We start from the raw sequence: 21,162 nt of genomic DNA, 5'->3' as shown, positions 1-21,162 counted from the left end.
AAGGTTAATCCTAAAGGAGAGACCCTGGTCCATGCTTCTGATGATCCCTTCATATGAACTCAATTTTGTCAGAATTCAGTGCTTATAGCTGAATGAGTATTGAAAGGATACAACTAGCAGAGGACAAAAGCCAGGCAACAAGCAACCATACTGGCAGAGAAATGTTTTAGAATTCATTTATACAATAAACATTTTTTGAATGTACTATATATACTATAATGTATTAAGTGCATTAGGATACAAACATTAGTAAGACTTGGTTTCTGTTACCATGTCTTACAGTATAGTGGGAGTTGATATCGTATAAACGGAAACAGTACATTCTCAGCTGCAAGTAAACTTAGTGGTAGAGTATTTGTTTAACATACGCAAGGCCCTGATTTTGATCCCTACCATCAAAAACGCGGTATGTGAGTGTGTATGGGGTGTGTGTGGAGATATTATATAGCAGTGTGGTAAACCATTACAGGGAATGCTATGGGAATATAGAAAACAGAGCAGTCAACTGTATATAGTGCACATTGCCTGTAGCACACTGGTTAAAGGTTCGAGTTTTCAAGATGTATTTAAAAATCCTTCTGCTTAGTAGATGGAAACTTAATTAACCCCCTAACTATCTGTTTCCATTTGTAAAATGGCACCACAATGGTAGTTACCTCTCCGTATTGGTTGAAGATTAAATAAGTTAATAAACATAACTTGCTTAGAAAAACTGTTTGAGGCCGGTCGGTGGTGGCGCATGCCTTTAATCCCAGCACTCCGGAGGCAGAGGCAGGCGGATCTCTGTGAGTTCGAGGCTGGGCTGGACCGATAGCCTCCAAAACAATACAAAGAAACCCTGACTCGTAAAAACCAAAAAAAAAAAAAAAACTGTTTGATGACAGCTAGGTTGCTTGTCAAGAAGGCACATATTAAAGGATGAGTGAAAAATAAGGAGAAGGTCATTCTAAGAGAACGGAATGTAGTATGTGAAGGCAGGGAGACATACAAGAATGTGGTGTGTTTAGAACGTGGTGTGTTTGTGGACAGGTGAGAAAGTTGGTATTAAGGGACTGATAGACATGTTTGAAGCTCACAGATACAGCTGAATCCTAATATACTAAACTAAGCAGTCTGTTTTCTGGTGGGTACTGAGAATTCAAAAGGTTAGATTTGATTTTGTAATAATTTTGTAGTAAAAATCAAAAGTCATTTTGAGTTGGGTGGTGGTGGTGCACGCCTTTATTCCCAGCACTCTGGAGGCAGAGGCAGTCTGATCTCTCTGAGTTCGAGGCCAACCTGGTCTACAAGAGCTAGTTCCAGAACAGCCTCCAAAGCCACAAAGAAATCCTGTCTCAAAAAAACAAAAAAAAATCATTTCGGAAACAGTTGTGGAAGTTGAATGGGAGAAGATTGATAGGTAGGACTGCTTGCTGGTTAGCAGGTGTTGTCCAAGCTAAGAGCTTCAACCAGGACAAAGGGTAGACTTGACAGGATGACATGGGTTATGATAATTAGGATGGTATGCTGATTTGTTGCATTTGCAGGTTATAAAGACAGTGTAATTAGAAATTCAATGGCTTGTGGAGAGAGAAGGTGAAGCTGATTTTAGAGTGGTGGATTTGAAGCTACCTTCGTAGCCTGTAGGTCAAGATGCTTAACAGTTATTTGGAAATGTCTGGAAGTGAAGCAAGAGTTTGGGGCTGTTATTAAACATTTTGCAATCCATCAGTGTAAGATGACAGTTGAAGCTGTGTAAGCAGTTGAACTTTGTCCCGTGAGGTTTGAGAGGATAAGAAAAACTAGGGCATAATCCTGGCAAATCCCAATGAGTAAGAGTTGGACGGAGACATTCTGACTGGGAGAAAAGATAGGAGAATGAGGAGACAGTGAGAACTTTTTGGAAACAAGAGCAACCAGTTGCCTTAGATTCTATAAATGTGGGCCAGTGAGTTCAGGCTTTGTCTGTCTGTCTGTCTGTCTGTCTGTCTGTCTGTCTGTCTTTCCTTCCTTCCTTCCTTCCTTCCTTCCTTCCTTCCTCCTTCCCTCCTTCTCTATCTCCTTCCTTCCTTTCCTTTTCTCTCTTTTCTTCTGTGTCTCTGTCTCTCTCTTTGAATTTTTTAGTCAGGGTCTCACAATGCAGTCCAGGCCACACTAGAACTCACTATTATAGCCCAACTTGACCTAGAACTTAAAATGACTCTCCATCCCTAGTCTACCAAGTGCTAAGATTACAGGTGTGTATATGCCACACACCTGTATATCTGGCTTATATTATAGTTTGATAATGTTATAGCAGAAGCCAGGCTGCAGTGAAGTGACTCAATGGAAAAGAGGAAAGGACAAATGGTAGGGAAAGGACAGTGAATTTGGACTAATCACTCTGGAAACCTGACTATGAAGAAAAGGATGAAAAAAGAATTGTAGTTTTAAGTGAGATAGTGTGAAAATGACATTTTAAGTTTCCAATGGGAAGTGGTTAAGTATGTCTGTAGGTAGGGGAAAGGTGTGGAGGATCAAAGAGAAAGGGGATGACGGATGGACTCAAAGTGAAGGAAGACGATTCCTGATAGATTCTTCGTGGGATCACCAGGAATAAATTGGCTTAGATTGTTCAGAGTGGAATGGAACCAGGAAGTAGGCAAAAGGGAAGGAGACAAAAAGGAATAAAGTTTGTGCTTTTGTGCATGCCTCCCCTTTACATGCTAGAGAATACTTCTGGTGCACCAAGAAGTCTTTCCTTACATCCTAAAAGATGTTCACTTCCGTTACTAGTGGAAAATGCAGTTATGCTCTGTACCGTTAAAAAAACAACCTTTTTTGATGACTTTAACTGTGTAGATTTGCCCTGTTGCAATAGTTATCACATTTATTTTACAAATTTTGGGGAACATAATAGAAAAGAGTCCAGGTTTAGTGGGTTGGGTTTCAGACAACCCTGGCACAAAAGGAGGAAAGAAAGGAGGAAGGAGAGTGGAGAGAAAGAAAGACTGATAGCCATTTCCCAACTCAAGCTTTTAAGGCTTTTGTTTAATGATCCCAACAGGAGATTTCTCACTGCTAATATCATTTACCATGGGAATCACCAAGAAGTCTCACACTTTCATTTCCCATCCATTTGCATTTGAAAGCATAACCATAGCTATCTGTTTAACCTTTTTCTTCTTGGTACTCCATATGACGGTCTAATACTTTTTGCTAGGAACTCATTAATGAACAGCATGACATTTTGCTTGTTGCTTTAATGAGTAAGGCAGGAAACTAAGAACTTAGAAAAACAATGACTTATTAACATTTTAATAACTGTCATCTAAAAGCTGAGGTTAACTATCTGTAGAAGTGATTTTATTGTTTGTTTGGATTTTTGTTTTGTTTTGTTTTTTGAGACAGTGTTTTTCTTCATAACCATGTCTGTCCTAAAACTCACTATGTAGACCAAGCTGGCCTTGAACTCAGAGATCTCTGCCTGCCTCTGTCTCCCTAGTGCTGGGACTAAAGGCGTGTGCCACAAATGCCCAGCTATGTAGAAGTGATTTTTACAGTTTATATCTGACTAATGTTCTTTGACAGTTTCATATATGTACATAATATATTCTATTGCACTCTTATCCCCATCTGACCCCTGTCACTACCCCCACCCCTTACATTCTGTCTGTCCCTTTCCAAGAACAAGCTTTTTGCTTTGTTCTATGACCTATTTAATTTAACCAGGGCCATTGTTGTATGACCATTGCCCTGGAGATAAACTTCAACCAGGTGAAGTCATCATTGGGTATACAACTGAACGCCATGATTCCCCTTCTCCCTGACTATTGTTAGAAAATAGCATCAGTAAGGAGTGATTTTTAATTATAATTGGAAAACAAGCTAAAGTAGAACTTTATACTTAGAAATTTGGGGGCTTAAAATTCATTTATTTATGGGCCAGGCATGGTGGCAAATGCGTTTAATTCCAGCATAGTCAGGTGGATCTCTGTGAGTTCAAAGCCCGTCTGGTATATATTGTCAATTCTAGGCCAGCCGGAGCTACATAGTGAGACCCTGTCTCGAAGAAAAATTCTGTGTGTGTGTGTGTGTGTGTGTGTTTGTGTGTATGTAGGTTTATTTTTGTTTTTCATGTATTTGTGTTTGGCTTGCATGTATATATGTGCACCATGAACATACGTGGTGCCTGCAGAGATCATATGGTGTTGGGTCCCTTGGAACTGGAGTTACAGACAGTTGTGAGCTGCTGTGTGGTGATGGATTTGAACCCAGGTCCTACAGCAAGAGCAACAAGTGCTCTTAACCACTGAACCATCCCTTCAACTCCCAACCCCATGTTTGTTGATTGACTTTGTGTCTGTGTGGTGGGGAGGTGCATACGTAGCAATCAGAGGACAACTCCTGGAAGTTGATTCTCTCCCTGTACCATGTGGGTTTTAGGGATCAAACTCAACTTCTTAGGCTTCTGGATAAGGCTTCAACAGCTCTTGTCTATTTATTTTTGATTCAGGCTCACTGAATAGTCTAGGTTGGTCTGAAACTCAGAGTCCTCTTGCCTCAACTTTTAAATTACAATATGATACTCCTGTGTATTATAAAAACTGTATAGAAATAATTTTATGTCAGTATACATAGGTATTTCCTCATTTTTTGTGATAATATAAAATTAACTAATTTGTCAACTTGTAGAAACTTTATGGTTCTTTTGGTAAGGCTATGCAAATGAGGTGTATCCTTTTAACTGGATCTTAAGTGTACAATTCAGTGGTATGGAAACTCTCTTGTGGAGCTAGTGATCACTGCCTACCTCTAGAGCATGTTCACTGTTCTCAATAACTTTATAGTCACTTCTTCATTAGCTCAGGTGGCAGAGTTGAAGAGTGCAGAACCTTTATAGTCATTCAACAGTAACTTCCATTTTCTTCTCAGCTCTAAAAAGTACTACTCTAGTTTTTTTGGGTATAAATTTGACTGTTTTAGTACCTCATTTAAGCAGAATCATATATTTATCTTTTGCTCTTGGTTATTTACTTGGTTTATTTAGCTCAGTATCTTTAATGTTCATCCATGCTGTACCAGAGTTCCTTCCTCCCTTCCCTCTGTCTGTCTCCCATGTCCCTCTCTATCCTATGCCACTAGCTCCCCTCTTATCTTCCCAGTGCTAACCTATCAATGATCTCATTCAGGGCCTCATACATGCTAAGCGAGCACTCCCCACTGCCCATTGAGCCATACCTACCTCCAGCCCTCATTAAAAAAAACAACTTAAAAAAGAATATGAGAAAATTCAGTTGGCACTTGCAGTCAAGCCTAACCACCTGAGTTTGATCCCTAGAACCTACATGATGGAAAGACAGAACCGACTCTCATAAGTTCCCCTCTGACTGCTACATGTGTGCTTTGGCCCGTACATGTTTCCCCTCCACAATTAAACAAATAAAGGTAAAACAAATTAATAAAAAATTAAAGCCAAATATCATTCAACCAGAGGTGTGCCATATTTATTGTCTTAATTGGGTTTCTATTGCTGTGATAAACACCATGACTGACCTAAAGCAGCTTGAAGATGAAAGTGTTCATTTGGTTTACAGATCCTGATCACAGTCCATTATTGAGGAAAGCCAAGGCAAGGACTTGAGCAGGGCATGACACTAGAGACAGAACCGAAGTAGAGGCCATGGAAGAACACTGCTTACAAGTTTGCTCAACCTCCTTTACTTAACACCTCAGGACCACCTACCGAGGGGCGCCATTGTCCACAGTGGTCTGGGCCCTCGCACATCCATTATTATTCATGCAAAGTTCCCTACAGTCTTGCCTAAAGGCCACACTGATGAATTTCCTCAATTTCAGTTCCTCTTCCCAGATGGCCCTAGCTTGTGTCAAGTTGACAAACAACTAACCAGGATGTTTAGTATACCCATTCATTGTCAGTGAACAACTGAGTTACTCTCACCTTTTGTTTACTATGAACAATGCTACTGTGAAGGCAGTGTTCAAATGCCTCTTTTCATATTGGTTTTCAACTTGGGTATTATTTAGGTGAGGAATTGCTCTGTGAATTGTTTTCAGGAAACGCATACTGTTTTTCACAGAACTGCACCATTTTACCTTCTTGCAATGAACAAAGTCTCCAATTTTGCCACATACTTGCCAACACTTATTATATTTTGTTTTTTAAAAATAGCCTATTGGGCCAGGCTTGGTGGCTCACCCCTTTAATTCCAGCACTCCGGAGGCAGAGGCAGGCGGATCTCTGTGAGTTCAAGGCCAGCCTGGTCTACAGAGTGAGTTCCAGGACAACCTCCAAAGCAATGCAGAGAAACCTTGTCTCAAAAAACCAAAAAGAAATAGCCTATTGGACATGAAGTGGTTTTGAATTTGCACTTCTCTAATAATTAGCAATGGGCAGCCATCATTTTATGTCCCTGTTTGTTGTCTGTATGTCTTATGTACAGAAGCGTCTACTTAAAGTCCGTTCCTATGTAAATCAGCTTGTTTTTGTTATGCTTTAAAGTGTGTATGTATTTGCTTTATGTGTCTGAGTGTCTTGCCTGCACGTAATGGCTATGCATCCTAGGGGTGCCTGGTGCCCATGGAGGTCAGAAGAGTGTGCCAGATCCCCTGAAACTGGAGTTAAAGATGGTTTAAGTCACCTTGTGGGTGTTACAAGCTGCACTTAGGTCCCCTACAAGAGCAACAAGGGTTCTTAACCACTGAGCAATGTTTTAGTGGCTGATCTTTTGCCATGTAGCTCTGGATGGGCTTCAGTATGTACCAGAGTAGATCCGAACTTGAGATGCTCCTCCAGCACCTGCTTTCTGAGTACTGGGGATTACAGATGGGTGTCCACATGCTTGGTGAGCTTTCCCTTCAAAGGATGTTTCAATAGAGAATTTTATCTTACTGTGTTTTTCTTTCAGTATATTAAATACTTTAGTGCCTGTTTTCTCAGAAGTCTGATATAATTTTAATCCTTGCTCCTTTGTGGATAACGTTTTTAAAATACATATTTATTTATTTTTACATCCTTACTGCAGTCACCCCTCCTTCTTCTCCTCCCAATCCTCCCTAAACCTCCTCTTTGCCCCCTCCTCCATACCTTCTCTGCTTCTATTTAGAAAAGGCCAGGTCTCCCATAGATATCAACAAAACATGGCATATCAAGATGCAGTAAGACTAATAAGCACCTCCCCATGTATTAAGGCTGGGCAAGGTGACCTAGTATGAGAAATAGGGTCCCAAAAGCCAGTAAAAGAGTCAGAGATAGGCCAGGCGGTGGTGGTGCACACCTTTAATACCAGCTCTCGGGAGGCAGAGGCAGGCAGATCTCTGTGAGTTGGAGATCAGCCTGGTCTACAAGAGCTAGTTCCAGGACAGCTTCCAAAACCACAGAGAAACCCTGTCTCGACCCACCCACCCCCAAAAAACAGTCAGAGATAGTCCCTATTCATGCTGTTAGGAGCTTCACAAGAAGACCAAGCTACACAACTGTCACATATATACAGAGTGCCTAAGTCAGTTCCATGCAGGTCCTCTGGTTGTCAGTTCAGTCTCTGTGAGCCCCTGTAAGCCCAGGTTAGTTGATTATGTGAGTTTCTTCTGGTGTCTTTGACCCCTCTGGCTCCTACATTAAAATGCCTATTTTGGGGGGGGGGTGAGACAGGGGTTCTCCGTATTGCTTTGGAGCCTGTCCTGGAACTCGCTTTGTAGATCTGGCTGGCTTCAAACTCACAGAGATCCACCTGCTTCTGCCTCCCGAGTGCTGGGGCTAAAGGTGTGCACCACCGACGCCAGGCAAAATGCTGATTTCTTTCAAATTTTTTTTTGCCTTGGTTTTCCGAAGTTTGACTTGTTTTTGTTTTTGTTTTGTTTTGTTTGGAAAGAGTGGGATGACATTTAAGATTTTGTCTAAAATTTGTACTTTTACAAAATATTGTAATGTTTATATGAGATAAGCTCTTACCATGTAGCCCAGGTAGCCTTGAGCTCTTATTATTTTAAATTTATTTATTTGTTTGTTTTTGTGTGTGTGTACATGTGTATGTGTGTACATGTGCGTATGTGTTTGTACGTGTGTGTAAGTTGTGTACGTGTGTGTGTGTGTGTGTGTGTGTGTGTGTGTGTGTGTTTTGCTTATGTGGTACATTCATTTGGAGACCAGAAGACCTTGGAGGTCTTCCTCTGTTACTCTCTGCCTTATTGCCTTCAAACAGGGGCTCTCACTGAAGTGGAAGCTTGCTGACTTGGCTAGGCTGACCAGACAGTGAGTGTCCGGGATCCACATATGGCTTTTTCTTACATGGATAATAGGGATTTGAACTCAGGCTCTCTTATTTATACAGCAAGCATTCTTATCCACTGAGCTATCTCCCCAACCCCTGGCTAGCCTCAGCCTCCTCAGTGCTGAGATTGCAGGTGAGCACTACCACACCCAGCTTCCAATTGTCAGTTGTTCTTATAGGATTACAAGCATGCTGAATGTATTACCATATCTAACTAATTAGATCCTACATGTCATTATTTTCCACACTGTGCCATAATTAAGCTGGAATTTTATTTATAGTTGGTTATTTCTAATTCTTTCTTACAACCATTTTGCAGGCCATAATTTTTTTACTGTGATAAAATAAACCTAATATAAAATTTAACATTTTAACTGTTTTAAAGGGTACAACCCAGTAGCATAAAAATACATTCAGTGCTGTGGAATCATCTCTGTTTAGCTCTAGAACGTTTTTATTTTATCATTCCAAATGGAAACTTTGTATCATTCCTCATTTTACCCTGCCCTTGGACCCTAGCAACAACTAATGTGTTTTCTGTTTCTATGAATTTATCTATTTTGGATATTTAGTATAAATAGAATCATTCAGTACTTGGTCTTTTGTATTTTGCTTCTTTTTGTTAGCATGGTGATGTGAAAGCTCATCTGTGTTATAGTATATATCAATCAGCCCATGATGAATACTATGCCGTCAATCCACTGGTCAGCATTTGAGTTATCTCCACCTTTCAGCTATTGTGAATGTTGTTTCTGAGCATATTTGCTTAAAGTTTTCTTTGAATACCTGCTTTTAATTCTTTTGTTTATACAGACAAAAATGGAATTGCCAGGTCATAATGATAATACTTGGTGTGACTTGTTGAGGAACTGCCAAAGTCTTTCCCCAATCAGTTGTACCATTTTACATCCCAAGAGCTACTTATAGAGTCTCATTTCTCAGCATTCTCACTTAGCATGTGTCTGGTCATAGCCACCCTAGTCAACATGAGCAGTCTGTAATTGTGCCTTGAATTTGCATTTTCTTAATGGCTATATCTGTTAAGTACCTTTTCATGTATTTCTTGAATACATAAAAGTCTTCTCTGGAGAAAAAAATCACCTGTAAAATTTGATTTGATGTAGAAAATTGGTACTGGATCCCTATTTTTTAGCCTGTACAAAAATCAACTCAAAATAAATCAAATACTTTAATGTACAGCTCAAAACTTATGCATAGTCAAAAGGGATTTCCTTTCTTTATTAAGTTCTTATTTTGAGACATATCAATCCATACTCCTAAGGGGCACACCACTGAAAACCACAAAAAGATTTATGTTTATCCCTACTTACAATATTCATGCCAGTTTAGGATGATTACAAATGGAGTTAAATGTAAAAACAATATGTACAATACATCATCACATTTTCCAGTTGATTTTTTCCCCAAATGGTACTTTTAAAATGGAAATTCCTGGATCTGGAGAGATGGTTCCATAGCTAAGAGCACTAGCTGCTCTTTCAGAAGACCTGAGTTCAGTTCTCAGCACCTCCATGGCAGCTCACAACCCTCTGTAACTCCAATTAGGGGAGCTGATACCTTCTTACTCCCATAAGCACCAGGCATGCACATAGTGCAAAGACATGCATGCAAGCAATACACACATACAATAACTCAAAACTGACTTCCTAACTATATCTAAGGATTTAAAACTTCTGGAAGAAAACATCCGGGAAACTCTCACGAGACAGGCATAGGCGACGCTGTTCTGAATAGGAGTCTGATAGCTCAGGAAATATTAGCAAGAATTGCCAAAATGGGATTGCATGGAATTAAAAGGCTTCTGTACAACAAAGGAAACAATTAGCAGAGTGAAGAGACAGCCAGCAGAATAGGAGGAAATCTTTGCTAGCTACACATCTGACAGAATAAAAATCTTGAGTCTATAATGAACTCTAAAATTTTAAATACCAAGAATCCAACTGAACCGTCTCATCAACAAATGGGCAAAATAACTTTTCAAATGAAAAAGTAAAGACAGACAAAAATACAGGGGAAAATGTTCAATATATTTAGCTATCAGAGAAATGTACAATACAACTTCATTGAGATTTTATGTCACCCCAATCAGACTGGCTGTCATCAAGAAAACAAAAAACAAATGCTGGAGAGGATGCAGAGAAAACAGACTATGTACACTGTGGATAGGAATACTAACTAGTCTAACCTCTATGAAAATGAGAATGGAAGCTCTTCACAAACTTCCAGAAAGAACTATCTACCACATTGTCCACTCAGTGTATGAGTGTTTTGCCTGTAGGTATATCTGTGCACCACATAGTCCAGAAGAGAGCATTGGATGTTCTGGAACTGGAGTTACAGACAGTTGTGAGCAACCATGTGGGTGCCAGGAGCTGAAGCTAAGTCCTTTGCAAGAGTAGTAAGTGTTCTTGGCCATCTCTCCAAATGGTATTTTTTACAAAGAAAAAAGTTGTTATTTTTAGGAAATTGTCCCACAACTTATGGGAATCACTTCTCTCCTTCCACCAGGTGGGCCTCAGTGACTAAACTCTGGTCTTCAGCCTTAATGGCAAGATCATTTGCTCATTAAGCCATCTCTCAGATCCTATATGTTAATATTTGTGTGTTACTGCTTATTGGATCTAGGATCTTGTGCATGCTAAGCAAGTACAAGTACTCACTGACCTACATCCTCAAACATTTTTAGTTTTGACTGTAAGACAGGGTCTTACTCCATTACTCAGCCTGGCCTTAAATTTACTCAGGTAATCCAGGCAAGCCTTGAACTTGCCCTCATGACTCAGCTTCCTGAGTAGCTGGGATTCCAGGCTTGAGCAAGCAGGTCTGGATCTATTTTTAAAATTACTTCCCCTCTCTTTGTTATTAAGTAATAGATCTTTCTTTTATTTTTTTAATTAAAATTTTTGCTTATTTATTTTTGTGGGGGGGACACATGTGTAGAGGTCAGGAGACAATTTGCAGGAGTTGGTTCTCTATTTCCACTATGTGGGTTCCAGGAACAGAGCTTGGGCCATCAGGTTGGTGGCAAGTGCCTTGATCTGCTGAGCCATCTCACTGGGGCTATATTGCTTTTTAAAAATCTTTTTGTGAAGCCGGAGGGATGGCCCAGGGATTAAGAGTTCTTACAGAGGGCCTGAGTTTGGCTCCCAGCACTCACGTTAAGCAGCTTACAGCTAACTGTGTGTAACTCCGGTTCCAGTGGGTCTGATGCCTCTGGCCTCCACAGGAACTGGCACTCAGGTGCACGTATTTACACAAATATACATCATTTAAAAGTTTAAAGTGATTTGTTGGGTTGTTTTGTTTTGTTTTGAGAGAGGGTTTCTCTGCATAGCCCTGACTGTCCTGTCTTTGGCTCTGGATTCCAGAGTTTGATCTTTTTATTCAACTTAAAATTTGAGAGTATAGTCATGTGACAATTAACAGTAGGAATGTAATCTGAGAAAAGCTTCATGAGGAGGTTTCATCATTATGTTAACATCGCATGCATCCACAAACATGCATTGCGGAGTTTTAATATGTGGTAGGGTGTTTAGCACATATGTCATGCCTGCATCTATCATTGACTTAAATGTTACTTTATGCTGCATGGTGGTAATAATTTATGCCAGGTATATTGCAAGACTTTAGGATAAGTGTTGAGTAAGATGTAGTCCTTGTCCAGGAAGAATTTATAGTTTTGTGGGGAGGGGACACATGTAAACAAATAAGGACCGTGTTATGAAGTGTAGGTCTTAGAACAGAAGTGCTATGGGAAAGCAATATGTGAGCTGGAGAGTGTCCGAAGAAAAATGCTCAGGGACAAATTGGGAACACGGAGGTGAAGAGAGGGAACCAGGAAAAAGAGAGGGGGATAAAATGAGGGTAGAAGAAGACATGGGGGAGCAGGAAGGTTGAGTCGGGGTAAGAATAGAGGAGAGCAGGATGAGAGATACCATAATAGTTGGAGTCATTATAGGTTTGAGGAGAGAGCTGACACTAGTGAGACTTCTAGAGATCTACAAGGATAACACCAACTGGAAAACTAAGTAATAGCGGAGAGACTACATTAATAGCCCCTCCCTGATGATAAGGTTGATGACTACCTTGTGTGACATCCTAGAACCTTCATCCAGTGACTGATGGAAGCAGAGACAGACACCCACAGCTAAACACTGAACTGAACTCCTGGAACCCAGTGACAGAGATAGAGGAGCGATGAGCAAAGGGGTCAAGACCATGCTGGTAAAACCCACAAAGACAGCTGACTGGACAAGGGGGAGCTCTTGAACCCCAGACTGATGCCTGAGAGGCCAACAGGGGACTGATCTAGACTCCATGAATGTAGTGTCAGAGAGGAGGCCCCAAAAATCTCTGGGGCCTTGGGTAGTAGATTAGTGTTCACCATGGCATACAAATGAACTTTGGGAGCCCATTCCACATGGAGGGATGCTTTCTCAGCCTGGACACATGGGGAAGGGCCTAGGTCCTGCTCTGGATGAAATGACAGACTCTGGAGATCCCCCAAGGAGGGCCTTACCCTCCCTGGGAAATGATGTGGGTATTGGGCTGGGGATGGGGGTTAGGGGTGGGGCTAGTGGAGGGAGAAGTGGGGAGCTGGGATTGACATTTGAAGCATGCATGCTTCTAATTTAAATAAAAACGTATTTTAAAAAAGAAAAATGTGGCCGGGCGTTGGTGGCGCACGCCTTTAATCCCAGCACTCGGGAGGCAGAGGCAGGCGGATCTCTGTGAGTTCGAGACCAGCCTGGACTACCAAGCGAGTTCCAGGACAGCCTCTAAAGCCACAGAGACACCCTGTCTCGAAAAACCAAAAAAAAAAAAAAAAAAAAGAAAGAAAAATGCTCAGGGAAAAGATATTTGGGCTAATTTTTTTAGGAGGAGAGAGCAGTGAGTACTGGGGTCTCAAGCATGCTTGGCAAGCACCCTACTACCAAGCTATATCCTTAGCCTTTGAAAAAAGTTGTAAGACAAGGTGTCACTAAGTTCCCTGGGTAGGTTTTAAACTTGTGATCCTTCTGCCCCTGCTTCCTGGGTAACTAGGATAACAGGTCTGTGTCACCAGGCTTGACTTAGAGCTGGCCAGTAAAGCATAAGGATATGTTTAGTAGGCAGGAATTGGAGAAAACAGCATGAGGACAAAGGGAAGAGAATGAAGAAAGAATATGGGTGTTTAGGAGCAGTCTGAAGGCTTTCTCTAACTAAAGGGCACATTCCTGAAGGTGGCAGCAAAAAGGTGGGCTGGGACAACTATACAGTTCTTTTCTTTTCCTTTCTTTTCTTTTTTTTCAAGAGGGGGTTTCTAACAGCGCTGACTGTCCTGGAATTCACTCTATAGACCATGTTGGCCTCGAACTCAGAGTTCCACCTACCTCTGCCTCTCGAGTGCTGGGATCCAAGGCGTGTGCCACTACCACCCGGCCTACAGTTCTTATCCTATACAGTAAAGATATGCTTCCAAACTTCACTCACTGTATTTTGCCTTCACAGTTTGATGTCTATCTTTGGAGTCATGAACTTATGTTTTATTTATATTCACATTAAAGAGAAAGTATTACAATAATAGTATGTGTGTTGCTATACTTCATATACACTGACACTTTTTAGAAAGCTAATGCTGAGTGCATTATTAAAAGTTATTAGGTGGAGGAGTAACAGAGGAGATTACATTAAAGGCTACGGAAATACTCAGATGACAAAATTCTAAACTGAAAAAAGCTTTATTGGCAAGGGCGGTGAAGAAGGAAAGATTTTAAAAGAGACTTAGGATAGGACTTATGATTAATTAGAGGAAGGTAGGGATATTTATAACTAGAATCTGGATTTGGTGACTAATTAAGAAGGATGGAAGATTACAGGAGGAGTGACCTGGAGTTACATGTCTCTCTCTTGGCACAAGTGATGACACTATTACTAAACCAGAGAAAAGAGTATATGTGTAAGAGAAGTGGTAGGTTTTTGCTAATTTCAGTTTTGTTTCTGATTTTAAAAATCCAGTATATTCTCATTGTAGCAATCAAAACAATCCAAAGATACAAGATGATTGAGTTAATATTCTTTTCCCTTCATTGTATATATATAGTGAGACATGTAAAAAAAACAGATTATATGTAAAAGATCTCCCACAGTTATCTTTTCAAGGTAAAAAAAAAAGAGACAGGAACTGGGAAAATACGCAGATGTCCCCGGTGCCTAATGCAGCTGAGTTAGACTTCCTTAAGCAACTCCAACAAGGAGTCCTACAGCCCCAGTGACTTTTTATCTATAACTCCTCCCTAAAAAATATCCTTATAAGGACAGAAAAAATGTATCAAAAATTCAGCAAAGCAGCCCGGTGTGGTGGTGCACACCTTTAATGCCAGTGCTGAGAGGGTTGGGTGGGGGAGAGTCAGGTAGATCTCTGTGAGTTTGAGGCCAGCCTGGTCTACAGGGTGAGTTCCAGGACAGCCAAGCAGCAGTTTGAGAAATGCATTCTCTACTTCTATGTGAAGTATTATATTAAGATTATTTGTCCTGCTACAAGCCATTGGAAATCCATAACATTATTAAAATCTGCCCATCATGGTGGCACATGCCTGCAATTCCAGAACTCAGGAGGCAGGGGTAAGAGGATTGCTGCAAGCTCCAGGCAGCCAATCTACATAATAAGTTCTTGTCTCAAAAAAACATGGCTAGAGCCGGGCGGTGGTGGCACATGCCTTTAATTCCAGCTCTCCTGGGAGGTAGAGGCGGGCGGATCTCTGTGAGTTCGAGACCAGCCTGGTCTACAAGAACTAGTTCCAGGACAGCCTCCAAAGCCACGGAGAAACCCTGTCTCAAAAAACAAAAAAATGGCTAGAGTGCTCCTGTTTACAAAGCAATAATAACCACAATCGGAATCCACTATCATGATGTCTCTCTCCCCTTTCACATCCTCCTGCCGTCCACTTGTATCACTGAGGGACTAATATCTGTGGCCTTTTACATAGGCAGCCAAGTGCTCTTAATTGCTGAGCCATCTTTCCAGCCCCAATAATGGATATTTTCTTATAAAAATGAGGTTAGTTCTTTTCTATACACGTGTAAAATACCCTGCAACTTGATTTCCTAACCTGACCATACTGCCGTGGATGTATTCTAGGTCATTATATACCAAGTTAGCCTCTCTTTTTTTTTCAAACTAGCTATATTATATTTAAAGCGACTTTCCAGAAAATGGCATATTTGGCTTGTGGTTATTTTAGTTTAGTCTATCAATAGCTGTGTTTTAATCAGACTATTTGCATTTTAGGTAATTGTATTAGTGTCCTAAGTTTGCTGTGATGAGAGCCATAAAATGATAAATATCATGTCACTGTTGGGAGTCTGAGTTGTGGGTGCGGCCGTGCTCTTCCCAGCGCCTCTAGAAGAAGACCTTTTTTGCCTCGTTCAGCTTCTGGTGGGGTAGCCCCAGATGTCCCCCAACTTGAAGCAGCTTAATTGTAGCCTCTGTCTTGTCCTCTCTGGGCCATCTTTCCTCTGCATGTGTCTTCACATGGCATTCTCCTGTCTGTGTGACTTTCTTCACATTTCCACCTTCTCATGAAGAAATCAACTTTGTTGGATTAGTAATGGCATCGTTAAGATGTTTTTACTTTTATGTGTGTGTGTTTGTGTGTTTTCCTGCATGTATGCATGTTTACCGTATGTAGCCCTGGTGTCAATGGAGATCAGAAGTGGGCATAGGATCCCCTGGAACTGGAGTTAGAGAGTGTTGGGAACCACTATGCAAGTGCTGGGAACTGAACCTGGGTCATCTACAAAAGCAGCAAGTGCTCTTAATCTCAGAGCCATTTCTCCAGCCCCGTTATGGCTTCACTGTAACTTGACTACATCTGCAAAGACTGTTTCTACAAAGGGTCCGGACCTTTTAAAGGTTTGGAGGTTAGGAATTTAATGTCCATTTTGGGAGAACACAAACTCACAATGGTAATTATCAGTATGTTAAGCATGGAGTCTGGCATCTTAGTACTCATTTCCTCTTTGTTTCTTCTGTTTCTCTCTTTCTATTTCCTTATTATCTTGTGGACTTTTTTTATACAGGGTCTTACTGTGTAACCCAGGATGGCCTCAAACTTGAGATCCTTCTGGACCTACATCCCAAGTACTGGATTTCAGGCATGCATCATTCCATCTTATTTATGGTATTTTTACAATTTAATTTAAAATCAATTATTGTTGTGTATATGAGGGGGTGGTGGGGTGATTGTGTGAGGGTACATGCAAGCCACAGGACAGAAGTGGAGGCCAGAGGACAACTTTCTCCAGAGGCGAGAAGTGCTTGTCAGATAGCACGTTCACTCTCCACCTTATTCCCTTAGACAGGGTCTCTCACAGAACCTAGAGCTATGCCGGAGGCCACCACGTCCCAGCAACCCTGTTTCCACCACGCACAGCACTGAGTTGCAGGCATGTACAGACTGGCCTTTTACAGGGGTGATTTGAACTCATGTCGTCCTCATGCTTGTGTAACTAGTGCTTTTACACACAGAGCCATCATCTGCTTAGCCCTTAGGGTCCCTTAGTTTTTATCTGTTGTTTTCTATCTGTTCTGAGACACTGTCCAGAACAACGCATCACATTTAGTCATCATGCTGCCTTGGCGCCTCTGGGTTGTGACCAGTTCTCACACATTTATTTTTAAAACCTTGATGTTTTCAGTGACTACTTGTCAGTTGTTTTGTAAAATAATGGAATTTGTCTGATGCATTTGTCACGATTAAACTGAGTTATTGACTTGGGGAAGACTACAGAGGTAGACAAATTTTCACCATGTAATGTCAAGGATACCTACTCTCAAAACACCCCCACTACTGTCAGTGTTGATCTTTCTAGGCTGGCCGAGGTACTGTTTGTCAGACATTATTGTCTTCACAATAGTTACTACCCCTTCTCTATACTAGACGCTTGGGAGCCAATGTGTACAGCCAAAGTGAAGGAATAGAGTCACACTTCACTTCTTTGAGGAGGGGTATCTATAGATAGTATTAGAATGGAACATTTGTCTCTTCTTCCTCCTGCACGTTTGTGTATATGAATGTATTGGTCTGTCTGTCCATTTGTCTGTTCAGTACAACAATCATTTACTTCTGTCAGCATGGATTCATGGGTATGTATTTTATACTTTGGCTTATGATTTGGCACTCATTCCTTTCCTTGCTCAGATTGTTCCAATTTGGCCATAGGGAGCTCCTGTAGCCTGCTCTTAGCCCTTTTCACCCACCCTTCTCATTTTTTTGAGGGTACAGTTTCCTACATTTGGGCACAGTTCTAAGTATGTTCTTCTACTGTGTCCTGACAGTTCATTTGCTCCTGCACTTGAAGATGTTCCACTTCATTCTGTCCTTCATGACTTCAGATGGGAAATGTATTCTCATTCAGATTGGGGAATCTCTGTAAGTGATGCAGTATTTCTCTTTGAGTCATTTCAAGACTTTGTTTTTGCCTTTTGTTTTATGAAGATACATTGGGATGTGGCTTGACTTGCATTTCTCTGTAATAAAACCTTTAAGAATATTTTATTTATTTATTTATTTATTTATTTATTATTTGGAGATAGAGTATCCCTACGTAACCCTAGCTGGCCTGGAACTCACAGATGCCTGCTCGCATGTACTACTATTCCCAGCCTAGATTTCTTCATTGGGATTTTTGAGACAAGGTTTCTCTGCATAGCCCTGGCTGTCCTGGAACTCGCTCTGTAGACTAGGCTAACCTCAAACTCACAGGGATCCACCTGCCTCTGCCTCCCGAGTGCTGGGATTAAGGGTATGTGCCACCACCTCCCATCTTATTTATATTTTTTGTGGATCAGTGTTCCGCCCACAAGTATATATGTGCACCACATGTGTGCCTGGTGCCTGTGGAGGTCAGAAGAGGGCACAAGATGCTCTGGAACTGGAGTTACAGGCTGTTGTGAGCCACCATGTGGGTTCTGGGAGCCAAACCCAGGTCCTTTGTAAGAGTAATAAGTACTCTTAACCACAGAGTCATCTCTCCAGCCTCTGAAATTGACCTAAAAAGATTCCTTCATTCACTTATTTTATGTATGTGTAAATGTGTCTATTGAATGTACAAATGTGTTGGTTTGCAGAAATTTGGCCAATGTGTGCCCCTGGAGGCCAGAAGAGGACTCTGATGTTCTCTTCTATCACTCTGCATATTTCTTTGGGGTGGGGTCTGTCCTTGAACCCAGGGTTCACATTTTGTTCTAGGGCTGGAATCCAGCAAGCCCCAGCAATGTTCCTATCTCTGGCTGCCTCAGAGTTGGGATTACAGGCATGCACCTAATGCCTGACTTATCATATGGGTGCTGGCATCCAAATCCTCATGACTGAGCAGCAAGCACTCTTCCCAACCGACCCAAGTCTCCAGCATCTCTTTGTTGTTTCTAATTTTGAGACAGGGTCTCATGTAACCCAGACTGGCCTCAAACTCACTGTGAAGCCAAGGATGAGTTTGATCTCCTGATCTTACTGCCTTGCCTCCTGAGTGTTGGGATATGTGCCACCATCACCAATTTGTACAATGCTAGGGATCAACTCCAGGACTTCCTGCAACTAGACAAGCAGTTATCAACTGAGCCACATCTGCAGTCTTATAGCTGACTCTCTAAGAATTGATACCACAATTTAACATACATGCTATAGAAAGAAAATCACCAATAGAAAGGGTATTGATTGCAGTAGTACTGTCACTGGAAAAACTTGAAGTGAAGTACAAGGTCAAAGATATTTAAAGTGTTATTAATTTGGGCATTTCCTCAGTGATGCAGACTGACTTAATCATATCCCTCAATTTATAGCATAGTATTGTTTACCTTCAGTTTCCTGTTGCCACAAACATATTTGTACATGTGTGCTTAAGATGCAGGTATGTGCAAGTATGTAAGGGATATATGTTTGTGTTTTAAACTTTAACAGGTATTACCAAATTATTTTTCTAAAAGACTACAGAGGTGCATATTTCTGTCAACAGTGTAAAAGTGCCTGTCTCCATGAATCTTCTCCAACACTGGATATTATAGGTTTTTTAATTAAATTTGTGAGAAACACCACGTTATTGTTTTATTTGTATTTCCTTAGTAGAACAGATTTCCTCACTTTTGACCTTGTTTGGAATTGAAATATGAACATTCTTAGTTTATGGTAAGGACTATGAATAAAACTTATAGGCTTGGCAAACCTGGTTTGACCAGAAAAGAAGCTTGTGTGAGGATGGGGCCAGGAAATGCTGGCTGCTGAAGAGGTGAGGGCTGTTGAAGAGAAGGCAGGCACCGCACAATGTGACAGTAGACAGAAGCCTCGAGGGTGGAAAGGTCTTTAACTCATCTGAAGTACTGACTGCAGACATTCTTACTTTTTAGGTCTGCTAGGAATTGAGACAGGCTGATCACTGTGTCAAAGTCATGGATGTATCCCCACACCTAGCTGTTTCCCTAGGTGTGGTATTATAAATTCTGGTGATAAACCAGGTCTGACTTATTATACAATCATCTGCAATCATATGACGGCTAGCATTCTAAGTTATCATTGAGCAACCTCAAGAAAAGAGACAATGCAGCTGCTGCAATAATTTGCATAGAACCAGTTGTCTTGACTAAAAGAATGTATAGCCACTGTAGGGAAATGTCATTGCTGACTGTAGGTGAGTGGATTGTAAAATGGCTGTTTTTCTTTTTCTAGGTCTTTCTGATATTAGAAGCATGCCAGAACAGATTACTAAAAGGTAAATCATGCAAAAATGTTATTTTGCCTTTCATAGAACTTCTCAGGGCTTGTTAAAAAAGAAGTACAGGAGAAAGAGCAGCTTGTGCTTTGATAAGAGAGCTCTAGAGGGTACACTGTTCACACAAACAAAGCAAAGCAAAACAAACCTGGGCCAGATACTCTGTCATTGAGCCACACTCCCAGACCTGAGCTTCTTTTGATGACTAACAACAATACATTGCAGGACAGGCTCCAAAGTTACACAGAGAAGCCCTATCGTTGGGGGGGGGGCAATATGTTGGTGACTGAGTCCCCTCCTCACAAGACATGAGAGTGGGAGGGGGAACCACACTCTGGTCCTCTGAAAGAGCAGCCGGTGCCCTTGACTACTGAGCCATCTCTCTGGCCTAGACCTAATTTTTAAATAATAAAAAAAAATCAGATCAATGTCCGTGAGATTTGTTAGGAAGAAGAAGGGGTTCATTCTAGGAGGGAGGAGGGTGAGAGAGAGTCCTATGAGTGAAAATGGCATGTATATAATGACTACATTGTAGATACATATGAAGCTGTCGGATGAAATAAATAAATATGGCGTGTTATATTTGGTGCTGTGTTTGGAGCTAATGGTGGGAGACATCAACAAAACAGCACAGATTGTTGGTGTAGATTCAGGTAGCTCTTCTAAATAAGGTATTAATTCTACTGTTCCATCTACTTCTCTGGGAAGGAAACAAGAGGATTAGGTCTCTGTCTAATAAGGGAGAGGAAGAGTATGGGTAATGAGATCAGCTTCTGTTTGGAAATCTGCTGTGTGCTAACAAACTCTCACTAAAGTCCTCACTGGCAAAGACTATGTGTGGGCTTTGAATACCTGGCACACTGTGGGTGCTCAATAAATATCTGAATTTAAACCGTTACATTACTCATTTAATCTTGGTGACAACCCTACGAGCTAAGTATTTTTACCCACATTTTGCAGATTAGAACCTCAAGATTTAGAGAGTTCATTATCCCTTCTGGTTTGCAGGAATGTGCATACATAGTTTATCTTCATGGGAGATGACAGCCTAGGTCTTGGGGTGAGAGATTCGGGAGATGACGCAGTGGGGAAGAAGGCAGCTATTTGTCCCTGTTAATGTGCTTTAGAGTAGTTTCCGGGACTTGGA

At 41.1% G+C, this 21,162-nt stretch overlaps 1 protein-coding gene and 1 non-coding gene across 2 annotated transcripts in view; both read left to right on the top strand.

Moving 5' to 3' along the window:
• The window catches only part of Snx12 (sorting nexin 12), a 78,353-nt gene extending 58,267 nt beyond the window's left edge, over nt 1-20,086 (top strand). Inside the window, exon 5 of the mRNA XM_040744249.1 lies at nt 19,973-20,086. Coding sequence (XP_040600183.1) covers nt 19,973-20,071 — 99 coding nt within the window. The 3' untranslated portion in view covers nt 20,072-20,086. The remainder of the gene's footprint in view (nt 1-19,972) is intronic.
• Nucleotides 19,631-19,758, top strand: LOC121140090. The gene has a single exon (XR_005876924.1). It is a non-coding gene; the product is annotated as a small nucleolar RNA SNORA72 (small nucleolar RNA).
• Nucleotides 20,087-21,162: the final 1,076 nt, after the last annotated feature.

The sequence above is a fragment of the Mesocricetus auratus genome, unplaced genomic scaffold (assembly GCF_017639785.1).
Source record: "Mesocricetus auratus isolate SY011 unplaced genomic scaffold, BCM_Maur_2.0 Super-Scaffold_100003, whole genome shotgun sequence".
Taxonomy (NCBI): Eukaryota; Metazoa; Chordata; class Mammalia; order Rodentia; family Cricetidae; genus Mesocricetus; species Mesocricetus auratus.
The sequence above is the reverse complement of the archived record's forward strand: the minus strand, read 5'-3'. Positions and strand labels throughout refer to the sequence as shown.